Raw genomic sequence first — 27612 nt, 5'->3', positions numbered from 1 at the left:
TAAGACTTTTGTCCACAAAATGTCTTAATGTGTCTCAAAAATGTAGAAGTTAAACAACTTGTTTTTTTCTGAGGAAACTAAATCTTTTTTTTAGTAGACTAGTTACCATAACATGACAATGTTTTTTATGCTTGACGACATGATTTTTATTCTGTGTGATTTGTATCTTTTGTTTAAAAGTTTAATACGACAAGGCTTGTAAAGACTGTCAAAATCTGTTTGGGCCACTTTCTTATTGTTCACAACACCTTCTTGGTTTGTGAATGCCTTAATATATTATGGTGTCACTGAGCTTACAGTGCTCTAAAAGTTCCGGAATCAAAAGAAGCTGCAATAAGCTTAATTACAATGGTGTTTTGCTTTTACCCTGCGCAGCGTTTACAAAAAAATTTACAACTCGTCAACTGCTGCCCTCTGGGCAGCAGATACTTTCCCGCACTAAGCAAGACCCTATTCATAGCAATACAACAAAAAGCCACGTGCCAGACAGTGTCCAGACAGTTGCCAGATAGTTGCCAGACAGTGCGCTGGAAAGATAATTGACTGGCGGCTGTGGTATGCAGTTATGAAAGGAGATGACTGTGTCAAGTTACAGGTCTTTGTTGATTTTCAATGAGACTTGGCAGGAGCCTGGTCGAAAGTTTGTTGACACGGCCTGGGTGTAGCCCTGGCTGTAAAGTTCATTGAACCGGCCCAAAGGGTAGCAGGTCACTCTGCGCAGGGTAAATGTTAGATTTTAAGATACATTAATATAACACACTTTATCGTTTCAAACTTCAAGACAAGCTACAGGCCTAAATAATTGTAGTACCCAATTTGCAGGAATTTCTTAGTGACAAGAAACCCTGCCTAGCGCCAACCAGCATGAGTCATCTACAGTTGATTGCTGCTCTGGAGGGGAGGCAACTTGCCATCACGGGAACTAGAATGGAGTTGGAAGCCAGGCTGTCTCAGGATGATAGAAGTGAGTAGAAAAGAAATACAACATGTACTGCCATTTTTTGGAAATGTTGACCCTTTTGGTTGGCAGAATGTGCTCCTAATTAAACTAATTGGAATAGCTCCGTAGCGCTTTGGCCGATCGCCATGAAATTCGATGACTTGTCGTAACTTTCACAGGGGCTCTATATAGTACCAAAACACGATGTCTACGGTATGCATTGTTATCATAACAACCGACTAAAAAGCATAGTAATCGTAAAATGTTATTTTTTTTTTATAAAAACATGGAAATATTCATGTTTTTGAGTCAAAACAATGTTTTCTGTGCCCGAACCTATCAAGTAATCTACTTGGACTCAAATTCGTAGTCAAGTGACCTACTTCAATGCATACTGGGAATCCAGCGTGGCCACTATTCGCGGGAAAAGCCTTAACAGTTTTTGTGGTTTGGGGTTATTTTTTATAAATTTGTTGTATTAAAATTTACGAACGTTTATAATATTCCCATAATAGTGCCAATTCAGGTTTGAACCAATTCAGGTTTGTGGGTCAAAATCACATAAAAAATGATGATTTTGCCCATTTCCAGTCTAGCCGGGCAGAGCGAGTAATATGGTGGAAGTACATGTTCTGTACATGTACAAGTAAATTGGATTTAGTTGTAGAAAAAACGGGAACCTCGCTTAATTCGAACTATGGATAACTTCATCCATTACCTTAGGTTTGAGTTATTGGGATTTTACTACATTTGAAAAACGAAAAAAAAGAATAAAGTGTTCTGTTAAAATTTTTAACGAATAAAAACAAAATCATAACTGTTTTTAAACTCGTTTTTCATTTCATTGTATTTTTAAATTGTGTTTGAAAATATAACAACCGTTTAAATTAACATTAAGCAGTCAGAAGAGAGCCGGGTTCTCAAAGATAACAAAATGGCGTTTATTGCGAAATAGATATAAAATGTTAACTGAATTAATTCAGAAGCCCCTAAAAATACCCCTCAATCACCAAAGACCCTAAAACGTATCCTTTTTTTTTACAACGTCTTGTTGTTGATTTGCGCAGGTTGTCAGTTCTCTACATTGCCAGTTTTTCCCCCGGAGCTGGCCAAGGTGGCCTACTGCTCCCTGAGTGAGAACTGCCTCCGTCTAGACTGCTGTCTGGAGCTCAACATTGAGGAACTGAAATTCCGCCGCTCCTTCAAAACCTTCGTTGAAGTTGACGCCTGTGATTTCACATTCTACATCGCGTTTCAGCATTTGCAGTACAAAAAATTGCTGTTGAGCTACGAATGGGGTGAGTCAAGGTCGTTTTGACGAAAAACACATGTATACACGGATGCACCCAAGTGTGTATTTTCCTGCAATCGGGGACCCCTACAGTGTCCCTCTTTTGTTTGTACTCAAACTTTTTGGGAAGACCTCCCATATGATTTTTACACGATCGTCAATTGGGTACCTTCGGGAATTTGGGACCCTATTGTCCTCTATTGTACAACGTCTCCTTTTATTAGCAAAAGAACTCACGTACATACACCCACACGCACACGGTGTTTTATTGCATCCAAGCTACACGGCAATATGATTATATTAGGTCGCTGTTCGTATTGGGCGCAACAGGGACTAATACATCCTGCAACTCTGTGCGTCCTACGAACTGCTAAAACCGGGTAATCGCCTAGTTAGTTTCAAAGTCGCATACACACTGTTGGTTAAGTGGCCTACGAGCTTCAAAATGCTACAGGTGTCTGACACGGCTTAAACCAGATTCAGATTAACTTAGTGTTACCGAGAGTACACATGAAAAATAAGAAATTAATTAATTAATTAATTATACCCCGTCTATGGAAACAGGGAAATCGCAGCAGCAAAGCATCGGTCCTATCACCCTTAAGTACTCCATCAACAAGCTGGAATCGGAGAAGACGTTTGAGATTGACTTTGGGGCATCTATCTGTCAAGGCGCTGATGATTGCATCTTTGATGTGGACATCATCCAGGACTACAGAGTTCCTATTCCAGTCTGCAACTCTAACTTCTCATTCTCCCTTCCTGGTAAACTGATTCAAATAATAAGGATTCGACATGTCCATCCGATTTTCAAATAGGTTGAATGTGTTGAACCATGGAATGCTATATAAATACGGGTTTTTATTTATTTATTTTTTCGGCAAAATGGATGATTTTAAGTTGAAGTGTTAAAAAATGTTGTTAAGGTTTTGATAAATATTGGGTTGTTTAAATAATTCTTAGAGTAAGTGGAGATTGCGGCTCATTGTAGTTGCAACACCAGGCAAGACTTGATGGGGCTAGGAAGTTCCCGTTGTACGTCGCGAATAAAGGCCTGAATTTGACTGGTTTCGTTGTAACAATTGGTTTGTATTATTTGCTGCTTTACGAGTTTCATTTCCACGATCCTGTTGTTTCTATCTTTTTGTCTGTGTAGGAGGGAATAACTTGAAGGACTTTCTTGATCAAGTAGGCCCTAATGCTGGACAGGAAGCCGTCAATGTTTTTCTGGAGTTCATTGGTCTTCGAGATAAGATTAACGATGGACAGTGTGACACAGGCGCACTTGCTTTACAGGATGAGGAAGGTAATTTATGTTTGTAATGTTTTGGTTTTGTTTATCATACTTTTCCTTTTTTGGCAGAAGAAATTAGAACTTACTTGACGCTAGTTGTCTAGTGGCAAGTTGGTTTTATTTTGATCAGTTTCATCAATTTAACGCTTTATAATAAAGGGGGTATTATAGAGTCGACTAGGGAGGTTTGCGAGTACACACTGGCTTTGTGACAAACAGTCCCTGTCTGTCATGCTGGAAATGCGTGAACTGTATGTACAGGAATCTTAAATAAGCATTTTACCCATTAAGAGCGCAACAACGTTTAAATTACATGTACATTTTGTTTGAAGTAGATATAGCCATAGTCAGTTGATTTGGCTGATTGAATCTGCCCTTTCCTTGATTTTTGCGATTTTTCATGCTCTTTAGTATGCACTGAAGTAAGCCTGCAGTCGCTGCCTAGTGGAGTGACGTGTGAGCTTTCACCTCGATGCCTGGGAGTTCGATGCTGTGCCGAACTCGATCTGAAAATCACTGTATTATCAGTCAACATGTGGCTGATTCTCGATCCGTGTGAGTTCACGCTGTCCATGGGATTTGGAAAATGGTCTTTGACGTCCACCATATTTGACTACCACTGGGGTAAGTGCGACATAGAAAGTGCTTGATGTCGATGTCGGTATCAAATATGTTAAAGGGAATATACAACATTTGCTTTTGCTGTAATTTTCAGAAATGAATGGATTGGGGGGGGGGGGGTAGTATGTCATAGGAACTAGTGTTACACTGATCTGTTTGAAGTTTTGTGTTCGTAGGTGCTGGAAAAACCAAGAAAAATAACCATGTTCCTTGAGGCTGGTTCCCTGACCCACTTAAGATGAAACAGATCAATTTATAGTCGTCAGGGAATTGTAAGGTTGGGGAAACAGTCTAGCTGGCTTGTACCCGTTCATAGGTGTGTAATCAATTGCAAACAAATGCAATCTAACTAAAGAATGGTAATTTGGTGGAAGTATTTGATAAAAGCCAGTTTTGTCCAACGCTTTAGACTGTCAATCACTAAAAGTCCAGTAAGGTATTTCACATTAATTTGGAAGTTTTGTTTTTGATGTTTTCAAATGTTGTGTATTCCCTTTAATTGCTCTGAATGTGAATAATTTGAAAATAGTCTCTTTACTTACAGTGTTTCAATTCATTAAAAAATGGTATTCCACAATTCAAGGCGAGAAACAATCCCTTTTCCTTGTCTGCGATTGATCACTTGACGAAAAATGTATTTTCAAATGTGACGAAAGGCTTTTACGTTCACTTAATTTGATCCTTTGTAATTTCCTTGTAATGCGGTACTTTTACCAGGTACCCAGGAAGAGCTGAAGATTGGCAAAGCCGTGACACTGATCTACACCATTGACAAGCTGACTGAGGACAAGGTGTTTGTACTGGACCTAGCACTGTCCCTGTGCCTGCCAGACTCAGACTGCGACTCCCCCTCTATTGACATACTAAAGAGGACCCGAGTGCCAATACCACTCTGCAACCAGAATGCCACATTACCAGGTATTCTTTCAAAATGCCTTTGAGTCCAAATCTATGGGATTACCTGTTAAAACTGGAGCATACAATAAACGACAGGCAAATGGCAATTGGTATCTTTTAACGAAAATTGCCCTTTCTAGTGGTTGAATCTTTCTTAAATAGGGCCTATGGATGTTATATTTAAGGGAAAGATCCTTCAGACAAGGTTATCTTTCTCAAAACGCCCTTGTTTTGAAAACGAATTTAGGGTTTGCCATGGGACTTTCGCTGCATGGACAATTGTGGTACATACATTTTGGTCTGTCCTTGTTGAAATTGCATCGAGAATAATTTGTATCCATCTACAGGAAATGGAACTGTTAGAGGCTTCTTGCAGATGGTCGGTCGGAATGCGGCAGACTCGGCCGTGGATGCCATTCTGGAACATCTAGGATTATCTGTGAGTCATTTCTGTCAAAAGTTACCACAAATTTGAGATTTAAGATCAATTGCGATTTGACGAATGGTTTTATTTAGAGTAATGTGGGATTGTCATTTCAAAAATTGTCTTGTTATGTGGTTTACCTGTTCCAGGAATACATCAGTCGAGTGCCATGCGTCCGTCCACAAGTAACACAAGATGGTTGGAACAGAAGTAAGTAGAATATAAAATAGAAAATATATATGTATTGTACACATATTTTTACCTTATTGCTGGTCTCGCAGATGATAAATTCTACTTAATTGGCAGTCTCCTGAATAAAAAGAAGAAAGATTTCTAGCTATTTGTGGCATTATTTGTACTGTTGGTAATAATAAAAAGGTCCCGGAACTCTTAAACCTGGCTTGTCATGCGCTGGGTCTTGGTTCCAGTCGTTGTTTTGCTTTAAATTCTCTAAACGTGTTCTAAAAGTAATTTATCTGTGTCTAGTTTGTCCAAGAGATGTCAGACTACCCCGCCTTCCGAGGAACCTGATCTGCACACTACCGGAGAAGTGTCTAGGGTTCGATTGCTGTCTGGAGCTTCCCATTCCCGGGATCACTCCCGTCAGTACCCAAGTCGCGTTCATCTTCGATCCTTGTAACTATCGGCTGTCGATGAGTCTGGGCAGCTGGAGCCGGGATCTGAATATCTTCTCCTATCATTGGGGTCAGCGGGAAGTGGTCACCATAGGGAAGTCGGTCACCTTAAGGTATGCTAAAGGGAGTAACTTCAAGCTGGTCACGCTTTTATACACGTCATCATGTGTTGGTTGATACAGAAATGGAATCACAATACCATTAAAGTTACAACCAGAAACGTATGCTCAAAACGTACTCAGGAGAATTATGTTTTGCTCGTTGGGCAGCCTTGGCATCATATTTTGGACATAAGATGTCAGGGACAGGGGTTTACTTTTTAAGGGGACACACAAAACATATGGTAAAAAATTATTTCTTTTCGTGTTAATCCTTTACAGCATGGTCATTGACAAATCTGATGCAGAGGAATCCTTCTTGATCGATTTGGACATCTCCATCTGCATCGACAGTGACTGTACAACCACACCAGTCCTTCAGGATTTCTTGGTCCCTATCCCATTCTGTAACCTCAATGCTTCCTTTGAGTTGCCTGGGGACGGCAGCTTTGCAGGTCTAGCCAGAAATCTTGCCGGGAACGTTGGGGAGTTGGCCATCCAGGCTGGTCTCCAAAAACTTGGAATACAGGTACTACTTCGATCATAAGTAGGCCTCTACATCTTGCTTGCATTAGACAATTTTGTTCGGTTTTGCGGTACTTTGGCGTCTTGTTGTGGGAAACAAAGAGTGCTATTTGTTTGATAATCTGTTTGTTATAGCCTCTGTGCAACATGCATACTGTCTGAAAGACAAAACGACGGTATAATGGTAACATAGGGTCACATTTTTCGAAGATGGTTTGCATTTTTGTGCATGTTAGCATTGGCAAGCAATGGTAAGTGGCAGAGAGAGCCCTGAAAGTTTTCGTCATTGTAGGCTGCGATTGTGCTCACTTTGAACTTATTGTTGGCTTGTAACAGTATTGGCCTTTCACAGTCTTCAACCGTATCACACCCTTTTTATGTCGACATCAATTTCGGCTATTAATTACACATCTTTGTATACAAGCGCCCAAATCTTAAGTCTTACAGGCTAGTGCCATTCCTGAGCACATCAACATTACGTTCATAAGCACATCAAATTGAAACTGTTGGACTAACCAATAGCACATAATAAAGAAAATCCTGCTTTAACAGTTTCTTCCATAATTGAGAATGTCTTATCAAATTTATTTGCTGCAGCAATTTGTTAGCAACCAGCAATGTGACATGGAGATTATTGTCCCTATTGAAAACAGTAAGTTGCTTTTCTTTAAACATGTTAACTAAATAGGTTGTTACCCTACAATTCTGCTTTTCGGAATCGAAAAAAACCTCAAATCGTCGGTTTCCTTGATTTTGATCTAGGACTGTATAGACCTTATTCATCTCAGGTGTCTTGGAGGCTGTTCTTAGTTATTTAAATCTAGTAACAATGATTGCACCAAAGGTTTACCTATTCGTATCCACGTGATACAAAACCATTTCCCTCTGACTCCACCTTAACGCATAAGGTATATTATTATTACCTATCAAAAAGTCACAGGAATTATATTCTTATTTGTTCCTAGTTTATCCTAATTATATATCCTTTTACAAAGAATGTTCCAGGCAGCACATAAATGATTTTTTTTTTACAAAATATGAGATTTTTATAACATACTCAAATATAATTTTACAAAAAAGCTTTATTTGCAAAGAAGAATTTTACAGACGCTACCTCTGGCCGCACTGAATATTTCAGAAATATTGCAATAAGTGGAAAAGTTCGACGCAAGTGATAAGTCAGTTGTTAGTTTGAGGTATCACTGTCAGAAGAAAACATTTGATTTAATTTGCGGCTTTTAAACTAGTTTGGCTTCCACTGACTCATGTCTTCCTCAGGATGTCCACTCTTAGGGCTACCGTCTCCATCCAGCCTTTTGACCTGTTCAGTGGATGACCGCTGCCTGGGCCTGACATGCTGTGCCTCCCTTGACCTGGTCTTCACTCAGCTGTCTACCACCGCTTACGCCCTCCTAGACCCCTGTGAATTCCAGCTGTCCGTCGGGCTGGGGTCCTGGTCCAAGAATCTGAAGCTCTTTGAATACGACTGCGGAGTGGATAAAGTGCTGGATATCAGTGAATCTGTCTACATCTCGTAAGTATTTATTTGAATTAGGTAAAAATACTTTTAATTGGAAGTTATCTCAGTGGAGGAAGCTTGGATTAATGAAGAGTGTGAATAGATGTTGACTCTGTGTTTTTAACCCACTATAATCAGGTATAATGTTGACAAGCTCACAGAGGAGTTCCTGATTGACCTGTCAGTAACCCTGTGCATAGACGGCACCTGTCGACCCATTCACCTGCTGCAGGCATCTCATGTACCCATACCAATCTGCAACTCCAATACCACCTTCTCCTTGCCTGGAGGTGGCACCATCTCTGGCTACCTAGATAGCCTTGCAGGCCAAGTAACTGATGCAGCGGTGGACTTGGTACTAGACTTTTTGGGACTGAAGGTAAGGATATTGACCTTTGGTTCGACCGTTGCAGACAAGTTGTCACCGTCACCACAAAGTGACACTAACATCGAAAAATCGATATTTTGCGATTTGGATTTTTTTCATAAGTTCATAAACATGGATGGATATGGATACGCATAGGTTACCTGTAACTGTCTGCGTACTTTTGTCATTTGTTTCTAGGCATTTCTGTCCAGAGACAGGTGTAACCTCCCTCAAGCACTCCACGGTGGTAGCGACGGTACGTATTGACATATTCTTCTTGCGGCACACGTCACGACAAACTTTCTTTCTGACAACCAAACCAAAATACTGTTGTCACGTAAAGTAAAATGAGGAAAAATTGCTTATTAGAGGAGGGTTTCAAATGGGACATTAAGCCCAGCCATGCTATGTATGAACTTCCCACTAGAAATATGAACTTGAAATATGAAAAATATTACAATTTAACCATACATTTTGCTTTTGTTTATCACCAATAAAATGATTAAGGTGTTTCACCGTGATTTATATCCTAATTCAGATTGTCCAGTTCAATTTCAAGACGCCCTTTCTTGCCGTATCGGCAGCCGTTGCACAAGTTTCCACTGCTGTCTGAATCTAGACTTGAAGGTGACTCAGATCAGCTCCAAGGCCTGGTTTATCATCGACCCCTGTGACTACACGCTGTCAGTCGGGCTGGAGAGGTGGTTCTTCAACGTCTCGCTGTTTTCTTATGAGTGGGGAACTGAAAACCGTTTCAAGATTGGAAACACCATCAGTGTCAGGTAAGTTCAGCAGTGTATACAGTTTTTGTTGTCAGGGGGGAGGGGCAACCGCACATCCGAGCCGAAATGTACACATTTGTTTCTCCGGACACTTGGCCTTCGTAAAATCAAAAAGCGAGGGGGGGGAGGGGTGGGGACTGGTACCCATCTTCCAAATGGGGGCACTTTTTGAAACTGACCATTATTATGCATATCTTTCATTGTAATGGCTGTTGATCGGGTTTTCTTTGGTGGGATTAATGTCAGAAAAAATGGTTGGTATGCATCCGTGATGTCTGACATTTTGTGTGTTTCCTGATGCCACGCCATTGTTGTCTGTCGGCAGCCAGTTCATATACCACTGGTAAAGGTTGCCCCGAAAAAGGCTTGTTCCTATCGATCCATCTGGCCTTCTGGGGCCTTCATTGAGTCCCTGCGTAACAACATTCTCTAAGCTGCCTGTTGACCTCTGACTACGTGGAAAGTGGGAGTCTGTAAATTAGTCAGTCCAAGCAAACCTTTCTTGGACCCAATCTCCTGAAGCACATTAATATTATATCTTTTCTGCGCCAGTACCACGCCTCGAAGGCATTGATATTCTTGCATTCTGTCTCTGACATTGTCCAAGACTCGCAAGCATAATTGCAATAGGCAAGATGAGAGCATTCACCAGCTGGATGTAGGTTGTTTATGTTAATTTTTTTTCTGCAAAATTCGTGGACAAATCTTGGAGAAATCATCTCCTTCATCTCCAACTACCATCAACTGGCATGGTTTGGCTACATGCTGACTATATTATCAAGTTTCACCCTCACCCAAGTATATGAGAGAGAGCTCAGTGTGATTAGAAGCCAGTAAAATGGCGTTGTCTATATAATTATCTTAACCAATAAGTCATCAAGCGCATGTCTCATGATGTACTCAGCATATAAGTTGAACAAGGTTGGCGATAGAATGCACGATCTGGCGATAGGATGCATACTCTGGCCTGGGTAAAATTAGTCACCGTCACTCTGTTGTCTGTGGACGCACGCCAGTTTGCCATCATAAAGGCTTCAAACAAGTTGTATAAAATGGCCTGGAACACCCAAGGCCTCCAAAAGCATTCCAGTTTAAAAAAGTGGCTAACTGTTTATTCAAGATCGGAGTAATTATGTAGGATTTTGTAAAAGTACAATTTGCGGGAAGACTGCTTTGAAAGTTCAGTCTCACAAAAAAACAACACTTTTAACAACTCATAAGGATTAATATCACACCAAAATGATACGTATTTTATGGTAAAATAAGGGTAAGGTAATAAGAAGTAGGCCAAGTCATCTTTTAGAAAATGTGTCCTTTACTTTTTAGGTCTCTTTGGCCTGATTTCTTCAGACCCACTTCCATTTGAGCGCTGGTCGGGGATGGTCATAATTTTGTTCATTGTGTCCAGGTTTTCTATTGACAAGCTTGACCCCGCCAAGGCGTATGAAGTGGATCTGGTCTTCTCCCTCCTCATCGATGGCATTACTACAAACTTCACCATCATGGCTGACCAGAGAATCCCAATACCTCTCTGTAATGCTAACTTCTCCCTGGCCTTGCCTGGCGATGGCTCGGTCAGAGGATTCATGATGGAGCTAGGAGACAATGTGGGACAGGCAGCCATCCAGCGCGTCTTAAGAAGACTCAACCTACAGGTGAGACGGACAAGCCATGTTGGCAAACGAAGTGTAATATTTTGGTTGTATATGAACAGTGGTTTCATGGAAACTGTCGCGGAATGAAATAGAGCACAAAATTCGGGTGTTTTGGATCTGAGGTTACAAGAAATATAATATACACATAACGGAATATATACTTAGCTGAAAAGGCGTGAGCACAAAATCTGTTTGGCTATTGTTGGATTGGTTACTAATAAGAAATTATCTAACAAAAAACTTTCAATTTAAATTTCTCTCTTTCGGCCGAGGTTTATACCGTCACACTGTCTTCAAAACTAATAAAAACTGCAGACAGAACGTTTGCAATGTTCAAGCCACAGTGTTTTTAATCAGTGTTCTGTATGTACACAAGTTTGTGTTATTGTAATCTTTTGTTTAGGATGTTGTCACTGGAAGAACATGCCTGTTGCCGTCAGATCAAGTGACAAACATTCGTAAGTCTGTTCGATCGGACATTTTCTAAGTATCGAAGCAATTCTTTATCTTTGAAAGATGATTTATCAGATACATTGTGGTATGTCTTCAGTAAGGGTACTAAATTAACACTGGGTGTGTACGATTAACATTTATAACAAAACGAAGTGAAGTTCTTACAGGACAATTCTATTCCTTCATATACTTTATGCTTTCACTGCCTTTTAGACAATCAATGCATAGTACTTAATATATTCCCCATTATTTTACTAGTTAAGATTTTATGACAAATCTTGACCAACAAAGACGTATCTCAGTGTCTGTTGCCCGATAGCTGAAATCTGGACAACGTGAAATAAAAACTACCACGTATTTATTTTAAGAACCAAAACATTTTTTTTGATAATTGTATTTATCTTTCTCTTAATAAGACTGCCCGATGATCTCCCTCCCTTTCCTGGAGAATGTTGTCCAATGCGCCATCGATGATCGCTGCCTCGGCATCCAATGCTGCATCCACCTTGACTTTGTCATCACTGAATTCATGCTGAGCGCAAAGATTCAAGTCGACCCTTGCAACTTCCGGCTGTACGTGGCCTTTGAGAACTGGGAACTGAACATTACCCTCTTCAGCTACATCTGGGGGAAGGTGGAGACTGTTAACATTGGAAACGCAGTAATGTTGAGGTTTGTTTCGTTTCTCAGTTTCTTCTAATTGTCGGCCTTTTGGAATGACAAAAACAGGCAGTACTAAAACTTGGTTATGATTTTCATTTTTAATACAAGTTAGAACAAAAAAAGCGTTTATATTTTCTTGAATCTGTAAAAATAGGCCAATATATTAAAGAAATGGAAGGACCTGATTCGATGATATTATGTTGTTCAACTCAGTGGTTGGTGTTCTAATTGGAAAAAAAGCCGTCACCATTTATTCGTTTTCAACACCGTACAAAAGATACGGCAAACTACCCGCATTACTCAAGCATTACACCTAATCTTATGTTTGTCCACAGACACCAGTTAACGTTTGATCCGTGAGCATTTAAGACATATCAAATACATATTGTTTAACTCGTGCCTTGCAGTCATTTATTTAATGACATACATTCATCTCTTTCCGAAAAAAGTATATTTTTCTTGCAATTTATTACCATCCCTTAAGTTTTTATTAAAATTTCTGAGTACTTTATAGGTGATCCATTGCACTTCGAAGACAGGCCCTCATGTTACAAAACTGAAGAATTTTTCACAACATCTGCTTAGATTTTTTTTTTGTCAAGATATAAGTTGATTTGTAGCTTATTTTCGTACTTTCGTACACGAATTTAATGCAAATAGAAGTAGTTTTATCGGCAAAATGAATGTATCACAATGATCATAGCGTGCATTAAATCAAAACAACGGATTCAATACAGTTTTTTCTGTGAGATTACGAATCACATGATATTGTAAATATTGAAGAAGTGTTGGGGTATATTTTTTGTCTTCGCTTTACAGTTATTCCATTGAAAAGCCAACAGACAGAACAGTCTTCTCTGTGACCCTGAACCTGATGTTATGCATTGATGACACCTGCACTATGACCTCAGTACTAGACCATGTCTGGGTTCCTATACCCCTGTGCATCATCAATGCCACATCATTCCCCTTGCCTGGTGATGGCACAGTGGAGGGATTCATAAGGGAGCTGGGCGGTCGCATCGGGAACTCGGCCATTGATCTGGTGCTGGAGAAATTTGGCCTGACTGTGAGTGAAAATGTCCTGCTTCCTTTTATGTTGTATGTTTTTGATGGGAGAGATAATATCTAAGCAGAGATAAACCTTGTGTAAGCGGCTGTCCTAAGCTTAACAGAATAACCTTTTACTTTCACATGATCAATATGAATTTTTTCAGCGTCTAGCTGTTATCATATTTGTCTTCATGCATGTACACGTAAAGTGAATATGATCTCTTCTCTAATCTTGACCGATTACAGCAATATCTACAGAGTCCATCTTGTGACATCGGAGTGCCAGGGTCTTTGAGAAGTAGTAAGTTGGCGTAATTACATTTAAACTACAAAGAACTTGAATACATGAACAGATGACTACATCCCGTCAGGATAAACCGTCCTGCTGTCTACTTTTTTTGGCCGGTTGGCAAGGGGGAGGGGGGACACTAAAGGATGCTATCTAGTGAAGATACACATTGGGTTCGATCATAGTTTCAAGAAATAGACCGACAAAGCTATTTCTGTTTTATAAGGGAGCCGGGCATTGTTTAGTTCACCAAGAAATGGATTTTTGTCTTTTGCAATTTTTTTTAGCGTTATCACTTTTTCCAATCAACGCATTGTCCCTTTCACTATCAATATTTGCTATTACCATAACTTTGTTTCTTATCAGCGTGCCCATCCGTTGATGTCGCCCATCTCCCAGACTTCCTTTCCTGCACTGTCAGCGACTGTCTGGGCATCAGATGCTGTCTGGAGATGGACTTGAAGATAACGACTCGCAGCGTCAGTGCCTGGGTCATCCTTGATCCCTGCAACTTCACCCTGTCTGTGGGCTTTGAGAAGTGGGAACGCAGTGTCACCTTGTTCCACTACCCACTCGGAGATGTCATGGAGGAAGTTGTCAATGGTTTCCTGAGAGTAAGGTACAGTAACTGCGACAAACGTTTGCCTTTATATTTCATGGTTTCGCAAACGAGCGATTTTATGTTTAAGATTCACGATTTAACTGTATTACTATTGGATCATACAGAAGTTACGTACGTTTCCATGATTCCGAGATTGCTGAGGATTCTACAAAGGCTAATAGAATGTTAATGAAACCATTTTAATGGTTATTATGTAACAATCACATCTAATGGGTGCAATTAACTTGACTTAACTGATTTCCCTAATGTAGATGGCGAGTGGATAAGATCACGAAAGACAAGCAGTTTGAGATAGACTTGTCCCTAGTCCTCTGCTTCGATGAGGTATGCGACACATGGACAGTATTTGCAGGCAGTCGTCTGCCAATACCGCTGTGTAACACCGAAGATACATTCACTCTGCCTGGTATGTTTAGGATTAATTGACAAGATTAGCTTGTGAAAATATCTGTCTTATAGTAAAAGATCACCAATTATTATATAATGTGGAAAGTACACAAATATCGCATAGGAGCACAAATACATCGCAGGAAATTAGTCACCACGATGAGAAGAGATATTACCCTGCTAAGGTTTGTTTCAGTAGAGGAGATGATTTCTAGTAATAAGTCTCATGGAATTTTCAAGCAGACTAAATAAACATGGCTTGTATGTAAAGAAAATTTTTGTACATTCCCTGATTTCTGATTTCTTTGTATTCCTTAGGTGACGGCACTGTATCAGGCTTTTTGAATTACCTTGGTGGTAATATTGGTCAGTTTGCTGTAGACGCAGCTCTACGACATCTAAACCTCACCAGCTTCCTGACAGGAAAGGCATGCACCTATCACAGGCAGGGTATGCATGTAATTTATGTAATTGAATGTATGTTGGAAATTATTATATATATCTGAAAATATATTGAATATAATTTCAATATATTATTGATATTTGAAAATGATCTTCAGAATTGCAATCTAGACATTTTAAAAATGCATTGCTGCATTGATCTGAATTTTGCAACTAGTGTAATGTCATATCCAAAGGTCATATCTAGGCTTTAATGTTAGAAACCAAGGAGTATCAATGCCGTGTCACAACGAGCCTAACGAGGAGTCTTTTCATAACGCCAGGGATAACCCAATATTTCAGTATTGAAATTCACTAATTAAATTAATTCAGGATTGCAATGAGGACCATTGTATAATAAAAAAAAATATGAGCAAGTCTGTTTTTTAAAAGTCATTTAACAAGCTCTGGGAACAACCAAATGCAGTGTCCGAACAGTGTGTCACTTATTTCGCGAGACTACTTATTTTGATCCGTAAATTTCGGTCTACTCGAATGTCTACCATTTCCTTTGTTTACATCAGATATATGTCAATTCAAACCTTCGCATTAGTAATGCAAAACATGAAGGCCTGCTTATTAAGATTGCCGCTCTTTTCCATAAGATGCCTGTGCGAGGTCTACAGGTCTACTCGGCAACTGTACTCTAATTGGAGATTCCTGCACGGAGCTGCGATGCTGCCTGGACCTGGACCTGAAGATAGCTGATGTCTCGGCCACAGCGTGGTTTAAGTTTGATCCCTGTGACTTTACCTTCTCTTTGGGTCTGGAGAAGTGGTCCTTCCATGGGTCCATCTTCAGCTATCAGTGGGGTAATAAGAGCTTCCCGTCTTTCATAAAGTTATCAAAATGGTTGGTGGAACGGTTATCTGCACTTGCACATTTTCTGGTCAAAAACAGTAGTTTTGGAATAACTAGTACTACTTTTCCATTCAAATCTTATCATATTTAAAACAACGGTTTGGGGGACATTATCCATCAATATACCAGATTTTGGTATTCATATTCAAAGTTAGAGGGAGCTTTTGCCACTTTATGGGAAATCAAATTTAATCCAAGTGGCCCTTATGTAAAAATTATGGTCATATAATTAATCCTTTGCATTTTACATGCACGATCTGTCCAAAAAAACAACCTAAATCTTGCAGAAAATTGAAGATGGAAAAGTGACTTTTCGTGCCAATGACGACCATACTTGATTCCCGGCATGCGTTCTAGTTGGTCACGAGACCATGAACGTTGGTCTAAAGTGAATAACTTTATAGGTTGAAGCGAAACAAATAGCTTTGACTCTTACAATACGTATGATAAAGTAGTTAAAAGTCACAAAAAGTCATGCCGATTGAACAATGCGCTCCAGAGTTATTACACAACGTTTCATGCCCCAGTCCTGATATGGTTAAGTTTGATCAATAAAGTGTTCCAAATTCTGCCCCTAGGCCTACAACGATCCTGGTTTAGAAAACAACCTTAACGAGAAGTTGAAAGTACTAAAAATACTAGCTTGTGCTTGCAATTGTTTCTTCATTTGTAGGAAAAGAGATTACAGTTTCTGTTGCTTCAGGAATGAATCTGAGGTAAGTTGTCCAGAGTAATGAAAAGTCGATTTTCATTTGTGGCTGCTTTAAATTACTTAATTGTTTGTTTGCGTCTTTTAAACAAAGCTTATGTGGTATATATGCGACTGATTTCAATTTTGATAAAATGGATATGTGTTAACATTGTGTGTGGTACATTTCGTGGCTCTTTCCTTTGTATCCATAAAAGCACAACATTTGTGTTCGTCATTTGCGAGTTTATGTTGATGTCAGGCGCGGTTCTAGAACCAATATTTTGGGGGGCTAGCAGGGTGGATCCAGAATTTTTTTCAGGGAGGCGTGCTGAAATGTAGACCGGTTATTTTCTCCAGACACTTAGGCCTCCGAAAATCAATAGGTGGGAGGGGGGAGGCCTCATGCCATATTTTCAATGGGGAGCGCCAATAAAATCCTAAAATAATTCACACTATATTAACTACAAATGCACCCTTGTCACGACTATTTCTTTAGAGAGAGACCGTTCGCATGTACATTACAATCCTTCTTTTTGCTATAATGTAAGTTATTTTTACGGAATTTATTTTTTTTTGGGGGGGGCTAGACCAAATTTTGGGGGCTAAAGCCCCCCCCCCCCAGGGCCCCCCCCCTAGAACCGCGCCTGGTTGAACTTTTGCGAAAAATGAGCACATTGTAATTACCTTTCCAAAACTGTCTCCATAATAGATATTCAATCAATAAGCGGAACGACACTAATATGTTTGAGGTGAGCATGACGCTAGAATACTGCATTGATGAACTATGTACCGAAATTGATGTACAGCATGTTATTCCGGTCCCTGTGTGCAACCCAGGCTTCAGCAATTACAGTCTGTCAGGTGAGAGTGATATAATTTTGGGTTTTACATTGATAATTAATGTCTGTTTACCAAATGGACTAACCATGTATCGCTAAAAGATTTAACTAAGGTTAAAACAGAGTCAAAAGTGTCAGTCACTTTTGCCACCTATCCGATTTTCACAACACACTTGTAAAAGTTTAATTCTGTCCTAAATCTCAACACATATGATAACTTTTTTATTTTTACTCCAGTGGATGGTTTCATAGAGACGGTATCAGGGCAAGTCATCCAGGGAGCATCGTTGGCCCTTCTGTCACGGCTCGGAATTGGCCCAGACTTTTTCAACAGTCGACAGTGTGTCAACCCTAACGGGCCTCAGTCTTATGGCAGTAAGTTTCTTCTTATTACCCAATAGACTTGATTTGGCATACAGTGCTGCCTGGATGTGAACCGTGCACCGTACAATCAATTGTTACAGTGTTACCTCATTTCTTTCCAGATTGACCGAGCATGCAGCTTCCTAGGATCCTGACCCCCTTGCTCACTGTGGCATCCTAGACAAATGCTTTGGTATACAGTGCTGCCTGGATGTGAACCTTGGACCTTACAATCAAATGTTACAGTGTAACCTCATTTCATTCCAGATTGTCCCAATATGCAGCTTCCCAGTAACCTAACCTCCCTGGCTCACTGTGGCATCCTGAACACTTGCTTTGGCGTACAGTGCTGCCTGGATGTGAACCTTGGACCGCTGCATCACCCATTCAGTGCTTCTATGGTGATAGATCCATGCCTTGGCCAGCTGACCCTTCAGTTTGACAACTGGCAGTACAGTAAATCCCTCTCACACCTGGACTTTAATAACAGTCACGAGATCACCATTGGAAACTTTGTTATGCTGAGGTGAACATATTTATGCTTGTTCTATTCGACATATCAAAATAAAGGCTCATTAGACATTTGAAAATGATAATAAAGTTATGTTATGACCCACGTGATGATCTGTCACCATAGGCGGATGTGCCACCACGGTCCACATGACGAGAAATAATATTAGCAATTTGTATTTTGGTTTACATTGCCTGTAAAGTGCGCTGCAGTTCCTCTTTGGACGTGGCAGAAAATTGTATTAATCGCCACGATGCCACATGATTTCATTATATGAAACATTTGTCGTTAACTGATATTTTGAGGAACTTACTTTTATCTATTGGTTTGACAATACAGGTACACACTGGAGCTAACTGATGGTAACATTGCAACCAGTCTGTCCATAAATGCATGCATTGATGATCGTTGCACAGGAAATATCATAGTCTTGGATGGTGCAGGCTCCCCTCTTCCTCTGTGCTACCCCAACGGGACTATCTCTTGGAACAGTATACCAGGTACGATTCTCTTTCAAAAATACGCTAATCTAGTTTGTATGTATCTACACAAAATGAGCATACTGTTAAGTGATAACATGGCACGTTTTCGTTTGATAACTGTTAGGAATAACGTACACCTCTCAACTGGGAAGTGCGGATGCTGGAGTTGAGGCTGTGGCTCAGGCTCTTGGGTTGCCGTCTCGTCTTGTCTCGGCCTCATCTTGCCCTTCTGTGATCCAGCCTAGTCAGACCAGAGGTAAGTCGTACAAAGAGTAATATCAGTTGCCACTTTCACAAATATGGCTTAAATAACATTTCATCCTAGAATATTATCTTCTACTAATTGTTCGAAGAAGCAAATGTTTTGAAGAGGTCAAAGTTGTACGTCTCAAAATGAACATTAATATTTTCTGTTCAAGTCTTTTTTTCTAAACTGCGAGTTAAAATGGGTGTAACTTGCTTTAATTTTCATTTATACTGTACTGGCAAGTTATGAGAAATGTTTGTGTTCTGTGACTACCATTCCAATCATATAGTTTCAAAAGTTACATCATGCAGTGAATACTACTCATGTTTTTGCTTTTCCTAGACTGTCCACACCTTCCCCCTCAGCCCATCTTTCTATCAGGGGGTGTATGTCACTATTCAGATACCTGTCTGGGGGTGGAGTGTTGTCTAGCAGTAGACCTCGGCATCATCAGTCGCACCCTGAGGGCCTGGCTGATTGTAGACCCCTGTGATTTCAAACTGAGAGTTGGATTCGAGAACTGGAGTTACAATGTCACTTTTATCAGGTATGTGAGAACGTTTTTTATGTGAGAGAAAGTTTAATTCATGTTTTGTCAATTAATATTTGTGATGATTGCTTAAACATAACATGTGAGGACACAGTGCCAGGAGACCGTCAATGGAGGTTATTTTTATTTTTTCAAAATTTACTTTAATACAGAAACTCTGAATTTTTGAAGTTATAGGTGGGGCATGGCAACCAGTGAAAGACTGAGTGATGCGGTCTTGCTCTCCTTCACTGTCGACAAGACCGCAGACAACCGGAACTTCCTCCTCTCCCTCTCCCTGCAACTCTGCATTGATGGAGTCTGTGCTCCTGACATTGTCATCCTTCAGGACTTCACAGCACCTATACCGTTCTGTCATCCCAACGGTACTTTGGAGTGGGCTCAAGAATTGGGTAAGCCCTGTTTTTTAACAAATAAAGGAATGAGATGGAACATTATTTTTTGGTGAGTTTATTCAGCTTATTTGGGACAATAATGTGTTAAGGTTATCAAGTTGTATTTTTCTCAGATGGTGATATTGGGGATTACGCAAGTGGCCTCGTGGTAAACCGTCTCGGTGTCAGCGTTGATGTTCTCCTACCTCAACCGTGCAGAGGGCCACCAGAGCAAATCACACCATCAACCACCGGCAAGTTGTCATAACTTTGTGCCAAACCTGTGTTCACTAGTTATGTGTTCACTCTTAACCCTTTAGAAAAAACTAATTACATGTAAATGGATAGTTTCATTACAGTCGGAAGGTCTGTTTTTACAAAGCAGAACTAAACTACAGTTGTGGTTTTTTATTAATTATTTGCGTCATGATATGACATAGAAAGTGGAAATCCAATCCAATTTTTGGTTATAACAGGCTGCAGCTCTCTTGCTTTGCCATCATCCGTCGGACCGTACTGCTCCCTGGACCAGTCATGTCTCGGGGTGGGTTGCTGCTTGAACCTTGACCTGGGCATAGTTCAGAGGTCCTTTTCTGTGTGGATGAAGCTGGACCCCTGCGCTCGCACTTTCTCGTTTGGCTTTGAGAAATGGACTCATGTGGAGATGCTAAGCATACAACTAATGCAAAGTAAGGAGGGCCTAGTATGCTTTTCATGACGATTTATAACGATTGGAACTAAATATTGACATCAAAGGGATCGATATGTAAAAGTAATCTATAGGGTGATTATTTCCGTAGTGATTATGGATAGACCTTACCAAAAGAAATACTGGCGATAATTTATGGGGTCACAGTCTAAATAAGGGAGTGTGTGTATTGATTTAGATTATTTTGAAAATCTGTCTGGTGACAGTTTTATGTAGAAGTACTGAACACGATCAATCCACGTGCATGACCGGTGAGAACGGCATGTTTCACTTGAAGTGGCGGAGCGAGATATTTTCTTAAAATTTTTCCCCCGAAATTTCAATTTGTGGGATATCTGTGAAACAGAGAGGAAGCCGGGGTTGGAGAAACGTCTTTTAAATGACTGATGGGTTTAGAGACGTCCGCATACAGCGCGCAGAAAAAAAAAACACTCAGCACACTAAAAAGGGAGGGTAGCCGATTTGTGGCTTCCCCTCCCTTTTCCCCACCCCTTTTTTTGTCATAGGGGTTCTTACCTGGAAGAAGCCCCGCCCCCCCCCCTCCCCCGTCGCTTTTTGCCACTGTTCATTTGTGTTTGAAACCGTTTGAAGTAATGTTTTATTAATATTTCTATAGTAATTATTTCTATTATTAATACTTGATCTCCTCAGCTCATTCCTTCGAGAAAAATCTGGGGGTTTTGAAAATAAGGTAAGTCATACATAATTATAATCTTGATTGGTACTGAAGTGCCAAGAGGCAAGCTGTCAGCTTTGAACACCAGATGCCGTTCACAAAATTTTTTTAGAAAGTAATTAGCATCTGGGATAATACAACTTGGAACGTCCGAGATAAAGCTGCTATTTAGTAGCAATCTTTGAATCGTTTTACATTTGTTATTTTCATTCATTAAAAATTAATGCACAACATGTCTGTAAAAGAGCTACCTCGACGATGACTGCCATATAAAGGGTGTCTTACACGAGTGGGCAAGGGTAACATAACAACACATTTTAAATTCAGCTTTACTGATTACTGATTGATAATAAGAAATAAAAGAGTCCCACAACTCGGTCAAAATTTCCCTCGTGGTAAATCCTGGCTTCCATCACCGGCCGTTGGAAACCGGGCGTCCGGTAGATCGGCTGCCAAGTTTAATCCTTTTTGGGACTCTGGCAGAGGCAAGCACCCACTTTGGCGATCCTTTGTGTTCATGTTTGATTATAGCAGGTCCCAAATCTGGGACCCAACAATGAGTTGTGTTTAACCTGCTTAATTCTCCACTGGTCAACAAAGGGCCTACAGTGCTTGTCTTCAAATAACTTGTCAGGATGCTAGAATTGCTTGTTCACGCCATGTTTACACCATATACACTAATCTGCTTAGAGCCCTTTGTTGAACTATGGAGGCTTGCAGCCCGCATACCAGTTCGCTTGAGTTACTTTGAAGTTCCGACGTTCCGACGTTCTGAAGTTCCGAGATGGGCAAAAATACCGGCCGAGAATCATACTGGCCTCAATTGAAGGGCCGGCCTGGGCTGACCGGTAAAGCAACTGGCCGGTGATGGAAGCCGAGCCTAAAAAAATGTCGCCATGACGAGGTACTTGTCAATGAACACACAAAGTGAGAAGACCGCTCAGTACCTGAGGTCAAATAATTGTAATTTAATGATAACTGAATATAAGAAACATCACGTTACAGTTTAGCTATACCTGTATAGGTACCTCCTGGAACATCCCCACAATACTATCTATGACGTGGATCTAGATATCAGCTTATGCTGGCAGGGTGTGTGTGATGAACCCATCGTCATTCTCAGAGATGCAATGTTCTCAGGATCACATTGTGCTGATCAGCAAGTTGGAGGCAGCAGCACAAGGAGGAAGAGAAGAAGTGTGGGGGACCTGTGAGTGGAAACAAATATAATTCTTGTTATAATACCTATTTTATATATCTACTTATATGCTTTACATCAGCAAAACTGGCTAAATATTCTTACTGCTTATATGAAACTGATGAACATTTTTGATTTTAATATTTTTTGGTATTTGTTATATCTGATTATGGGAGGGGTGGGTGCAACTGGAGTGCTGGGGCGGCGCTTCATCAGCGGCCTAGGGCTTCCATATACGTTTCCCTACTTCCACTTGATATACAATATTCACTGGCTCATTGTACAAGTCAACTTCCCAATTTCAAGTGCATATAAATGTCATTCTAACTGCGGATGTCTTTTTGAAAGTGCTAATGAATCTGCCGAGGGAATGGACAGCATGAATGATGTGACAGCTAACACTATAGACAAGGCCAGGGCCTACTTTAAGACCATTCTTAGTGGAAACTCCACCTCGTATTCAGCAGAGGATAACGCCATCACAAAGCTGCAGCCGGAGAAGGTGGTCAAGCCCAGTGAGTTACAGTCTGGTGTGTTTTTTTTTTTTGGGGGGGGGGGGTTTGAAGCGAATTTTGAATGAACCCACACAAGTTTATTTGTATAAAAACATACATGATTCTGTTCCGGTGCCCCTGCTCCCACGATTTGATCCTTAGCGTACAGCAACCTATACAATTGTCAATTTCCCTTTGCTCGATAAAGGAGGCTATTAGATAAGCACATTTACAAATGGTAAATCACACAGTTCGTCATACTGGTTATTTCATGCATTTAATAAGGAAATGGAAGTACAAGCAGTTTATAGAAATGGATTAAGTATTTTGTATTTCTTATCATAGGGTTAGCTGAATCAGGCACAGCAAGCCGTCGCTCCATGGGTCTACTCTTCTTCGGTAATGAAGATGGCACTCCATTTACTATGAGGAGAAGGAGAACGGACATGTCACTCTCGGCGAAAATAGGTAATGCTAAACAAATTAGGAAATCAGTGAGAAATGAGCAGGACCGAGAGTTTTCATATTACCTACACTCTGAAAACTACCGGGTCAGAGTGTCCTGACTCTTTTCCGGGTCAAAATGACACTTTTGGGGGCAAAATTACACTTTTCCGGGTCTAAATGACATTTTCCCTGTCAAAATGACACTTTCCCCTGTCAAAATGACACTTTTCCAGGTCAAACTTTTTTCTGGTCTAAATGACACTTTTCCGGTCTAAATGACACCTTTTCGTGTCAAAATGACACTTTTTTTCTGGGTCAACAAATGTCAATGCTCTGACTCCTTCCCAGGTCATTTTGACCTGTTAAAGTATTGGCCAAAATAAAACCCATTTCCGGCTCAAAGCTGACCCGGGAATGTTGGTGTGTACTTGAAAGGTTACGGGCGCAAATTTAACAGATGAGCCTTAGTTAAACATTCTGAATTTACATCCTTGTGTTGTTTTAAGGGAAAGACAGTTTGTTTGGACTCAGACTTACACCAGGCGCGGATTCGGGCACATGGCAGGGAGATTCCATCATTGGAGGAGGACTAACACGTATGTACTGATATGTAAATGTTTAGGAGATATAAAAAAAAAGTCAACTGAAGAATGTCTGAGCTGTCCACTCCAAGTTAATTTTCATTTTGCTTTAATAAAATGTTTATTTAAAAATGTTTAATAAATGTTGTCTTTCGTACTTGCATAACAATCTTTGGAGTAAAGCCTATAAATAGTGCAATGTCCAACGGATATAGAAAAAAGTAAACGTTTCTTGGTACAAATTAGTTGGCAAATCGGCCATAAAAGCACATGTTCATCGTTCTCATTATCTGGGGCCAGTATTATTTAAGGACCGGTAAATAAACTCCATTGTTTAATTTTGAGAAGCATCGTACATGTTCTATTGGGTTTTTAAAATAAAATGTGATTTTATAATCCAAAGTAATGTATAATGTTGGAATTACCAGACTTCTTAACAGTACTCGTTGGTATCAATTTTAGCAACAGAGTGTTAATGTTGTTGCACCATTGACTCACATTAGAGAAAGGTCTTGATGCTCTTGGAGGACGTATCGCCAATATGACCATCGGTGAGTTAGAAGCAATGCTGGATCTTCAGAATATCGACCCGTTCACCGTGGGTCAGTTGAGTAAGGACCTACGGGCTGTGTTCAGGACTTTCGTGAGTCAACTTTTATGTTTTTGTCGTCTTTACAGCGCGTCCTAAAGTACCCGCATCATTTTTTTTGGCGAGGCCCTAATGTCGCCGCTGGAACACCTACCGCCGCCGCAGAAACACTTACCGTTATTTGTATATCATTCTAAAGCTTGGAATCGTAGCTTTATCCCTGGTAAGAATTGGTCTGATTTTCAAAATTGTTTTTTTGAAATGATTCGTATTCAATTAAAGGTATGTCAGAAACAAAGTCAACCGATTTCAAGGAAATCAATCATGCGCATATTTTCTAATGTTGATGAAATGGTTCATCATGTTCATGACATGACGATGTCTTTGCCTTTTACTTTCTGTGTTTGCTATTCTTTTTGATCCACGTAGACTACACCTTAAATGATTTCACAATATTGTTCTTCGTTTTATTTTCAATTTTGATATGCACGTGCAAGTATGTACCTACTCAAGATGCGCTCTAAAAGTGTGACTCAGTTTGCACCTGATGTACCGTATCATCACTTTTTACTTGAAATCGGTTGAGTATGTTTTCGACATGCATTTATTTGAACTTGAATAATTTTGAAACTTCTTTAAATATCAAACCAATACTCGCCAGGAATAAAGTTCAGATTTCGCCAGTTTAGATTCCAAGCTGTAAAATGGCATGAAAATAATGGCGGTACGTGTTTCCGCGCCGACGCTAGAGCCTCGGGAAAAAAAGAAAAGTGGCAGGTATTTTGGGACGCACTGTATAGCATCACAGTTCGATAAGGAAGATAATTAACTCAACGAATTGCTTGCACATAAATGTCACTTACTCAGACTTCAGTTGTTAACCACTTTTTAAACTTTGAATCTTCATATAACATTTACTTTTTCTTTGAAGATTGACGAGTTCATCGACGTCATCATCAGTGGCAAGGGTGGGGACATCTTCAAGCAGTTTGACATTGTCTTAAGTGGAAAGATCCCTTTCCCAAGGAGACATGCTCCGTTTTTGTCTGCAGGGTGGGGAATGTCAGTTGGTGGATTCATCTCTCTTGGGTTCAGTAAGTAGTGACAAACCTTTCCTGTCAGTGTTCCAAGACAATGAGCTTTTTGTTCACAGTGTGTTCTCTAATTGCTCCCTTACGGGTCCCGTGGTTGTGTTGTAGTGACGTAGCCGAGAGGGCATTGATGCCCCCACCTTCCACACATACACTCACCCAGGCAGTTGTGTTTTACTATACTCACGAGGACCTGTCGCTTTCCTTCTTTTGTTCCCTTTTGTTTGTACTCGGTAACTTTTTTCTTTGACAGCTCCCGTAAGGTTTTTACACGAAATTCTCCTGAGGACTAGTGTCCAGGGCCTCAGGGCCCATTGTTATCGCACACACCCCATTGTCCAAAGTCCTCAGTTGTACAGGATTACCTGTACATATTTGTAAACACCGGCAATCGTGGACCCTTATTGTCCCTAATCATCATTTTTTTTTTTTGTACTTTAAATTTCTACCATAAACTGTCATTGGTTTTGTACCCCAAGTTCATTAGTGGACTATCGGTCAATCGTAGACGTATTGTTTGTGCCCTTACCCTTGTGTCCTAGGTCGACAATTGCCGGTGTTTACATACTCACACAACTTCCCAGTTTCCCCAAGTGTCCTGTCCCACACCAAAATACCAACATTTTCCCCCGCCCAGTAGAATGTAGATTACTTAATTTAAACTCGTTTCAATTCCCTTCACGGAATTAAACAGCTTCTCAAGCTAACGAGTTCCCCAATCGCTACATAACATCATCCGCTTGTTGAATTCGTAGCAACCGGCTTTGCATTCACCTTTGGTGCTCCCAATTAAATGTTGTGTCCCTGCCCTCGGCGACAAACACAAATCATCCCATTGGTCATCATGGGCCACGAGAAGTGCTAAAGATTCTCTATCCAGAACCGATTATTCTACAAATGTGAAATAAGGCCAGAGTGAAGTATTTTTAAAGTAAATATCTAAAGTGTTTGCTAGGTTTTGCACACGGGCAAGTACCTTTTTTCTTGTTAAAGTTTTCTTAACTGTTTCCAGATATTGGAGCTGGGGGTTTCGGTTACCTGGAGATACCAGTACATGTTGGCATCGTTTCCATGAAAACCACGGTACGATTAATATACATGTACCTAATATTTCCTGTCAGGGTTTATTCAACTCTGTTTGGCCTGACCGCTAAAAAGCAACGCAGAGCTACCGAGGTAAATACCTCAAACCAGTTGAATAAACCAGAACCAGTTATAAACTGCAAATTAATGTAGTGTGTCTATGTTCATGGTACTTTCGTTTAGTATTTGGACTAGACAATTAGTAAATTCCTAAGCTCTACATAATAATAATAATAAACACTAATAAAGATTGAAAAAGCTTCAACCAGTTCAATCAGTTGAAACCAGATTTACAAGTTCTTTACGCTTAAAATATTTTATGCCATTTTAAAACCAGTTATAGCAGTTCAAATCCAGGTTTACGAGTTAAAAACCAGTTCTGAAACTTAAAATCAGTTATATTATGTCAACACCAGCCACCAATTTCCATTACAAACAGGTATCAGTTGAAATTAATTGAAACCAGTTGAACTGGTCTAAGCTGAATTTTTAACCATGGTGATACTAAGTAATTCACTTGAGGAGTTTGAATTTGTTGTAGGGAGGTATAACACCAACTGTTGGCGCGTATGCAAGTGCCGGTGTTTCTATTGGATTCATCTTGTATGGTGAGCTCGAGCTGATCGCCGATGTGCTCCGCACTCGCTTTCCAATTGTAGCTGAGATCACGTTCTCCAAGTTCCCACTTGATGTTGGGTAAGTAAACTGGATTGGGCGCAAAGAAATAGACCATTCAAGATCAACCAAGATATACCAAAATAAAGTGATTGTTTTTAATATTCCTGTTGGTCTCCACATACCGAGGTTTTGTGTTAGTATAGGCATACACATTTACTTTAAATACTAACGTGATGACTTTGTCAAATTGAA

At 40.2% G+C, this 27612-nt stretch overlaps 1 protein-coding gene across 1 annotated transcript in view; it reads left to right on the top strand.

Moving 5' to 3' along the window:
• The window catches only part of LOC119724014, a 111693-nt gene that overhangs the window by 29675 nt on the left and 54406 nt on the right, over nt 1-27612 (top strand). The window contains exons 34-76 of the mRNA XM_038194934.1: nt 823-964; nt 2008-2238; nt 2796-2996; nt 3388-3537; nt 3937-4149; nt 4864-5064; nt 5391-5482; nt 5617-5677; nt 5954-6215; nt 6483-6729; nt 7323-7377; nt 8004-8259; nt 8383-8623; nt 8810-8867; nt 9150-9393; nt 10802-11048; nt 11452-11502; nt 11920-12173; nt 12984-13233; nt 13464-13518; nt 13873-14125; nt 14380-14534; nt 14834-14965; nt 15562-15768; nt 16491-16533; nt 17218-17369; nt 17585-17722; nt 17978-18236; nt 18561-18721; nt 18828-18959; nt 19293-19497; nt 19672-19892; nt 20009-20128; nt 20351-20563; nt 21235-21274; nt 22284-22469; nt 22806-22972; nt 23297-23419; nt 23905-23994; nt 24483-24622; nt 25500-25662; nt 26672-26742; nt 27284-27438. Of these exons, the coding sequence (XP_038050862.1) occupies nt 823-964; nt 2008-2238; nt 2796-2996; nt 3388-3537; nt 3937-4149; nt 4864-5064; nt 5391-5482; nt 5617-5677; nt 5954-6215; nt 6483-6729; nt 7323-7377; nt 8004-8259; nt 8383-8623; nt 8810-8867; nt 9150-9393; nt 10802-11048; nt 11452-11502; nt 11920-12173; nt 12984-13233; nt 13464-13518; nt 13873-14125; nt 14380-14534; nt 14834-14965; nt 15562-15768; nt 16491-16533; nt 17218-17369; nt 17585-17722; nt 17978-18236; nt 18561-18721; nt 18828-18959; nt 19293-19497; nt 19672-19892; nt 20009-20128; nt 20351-20563; nt 21235-21274; nt 22284-22469; nt 22806-22972; nt 23297-23419; nt 23905-23994; nt 24483-24622; nt 25500-25662; nt 26672-26742; nt 27284-27438 (7037 nt within the window). The remainder of the gene's footprint in view (nt 1-822; nt 965-2007; nt 2239-2795; nt 2997-3387; nt 3538-3936; nt 4150-4863; nt 5065-5390; nt 5483-5616; nt 5678-5953; nt 6216-6482; nt 6730-7322; nt 7378-8003; nt 8260-8382; nt 8624-8809; nt 8868-9149; nt 9394-10801; nt 11049-11451; nt 11503-11919; nt 12174-12983; nt 13234-13463; nt 13519-13872; nt 14126-14379; nt 14535-14833; nt 14966-15561; nt 15769-16490; nt 16534-17217; nt 17370-17584; nt 17723-17977; nt 18237-18560; nt 18722-18827; nt 18960-19292; nt 19498-19671; nt 19893-20008; nt 20129-20350; nt 20564-21234; nt 21275-22283; nt 22470-22805; nt 22973-23296; nt 23420-23904; nt 23995-24482; nt 24623-25499; nt 25663-26671; nt 26743-27283; nt 27439-27612) is intronic.

This window comes from Patiria miniata, unplaced genomic scaffold (assembly GCF_015706575.1).
Source record: "Patiria miniata isolate m_02_andy unplaced genomic scaffold, ASM1570657v1 HiC_scaffold_17, whole genome shotgun sequence".
NCBI lineage: Eukaryota > Metazoa > Echinodermata > Asteroidea > Valvatida > Asterinidae > Patiria > Patiria miniata.
The sequence above is the reverse complement of the archived record's forward strand: the minus strand, read 5'-3'. Positions and strand labels throughout refer to the sequence as shown.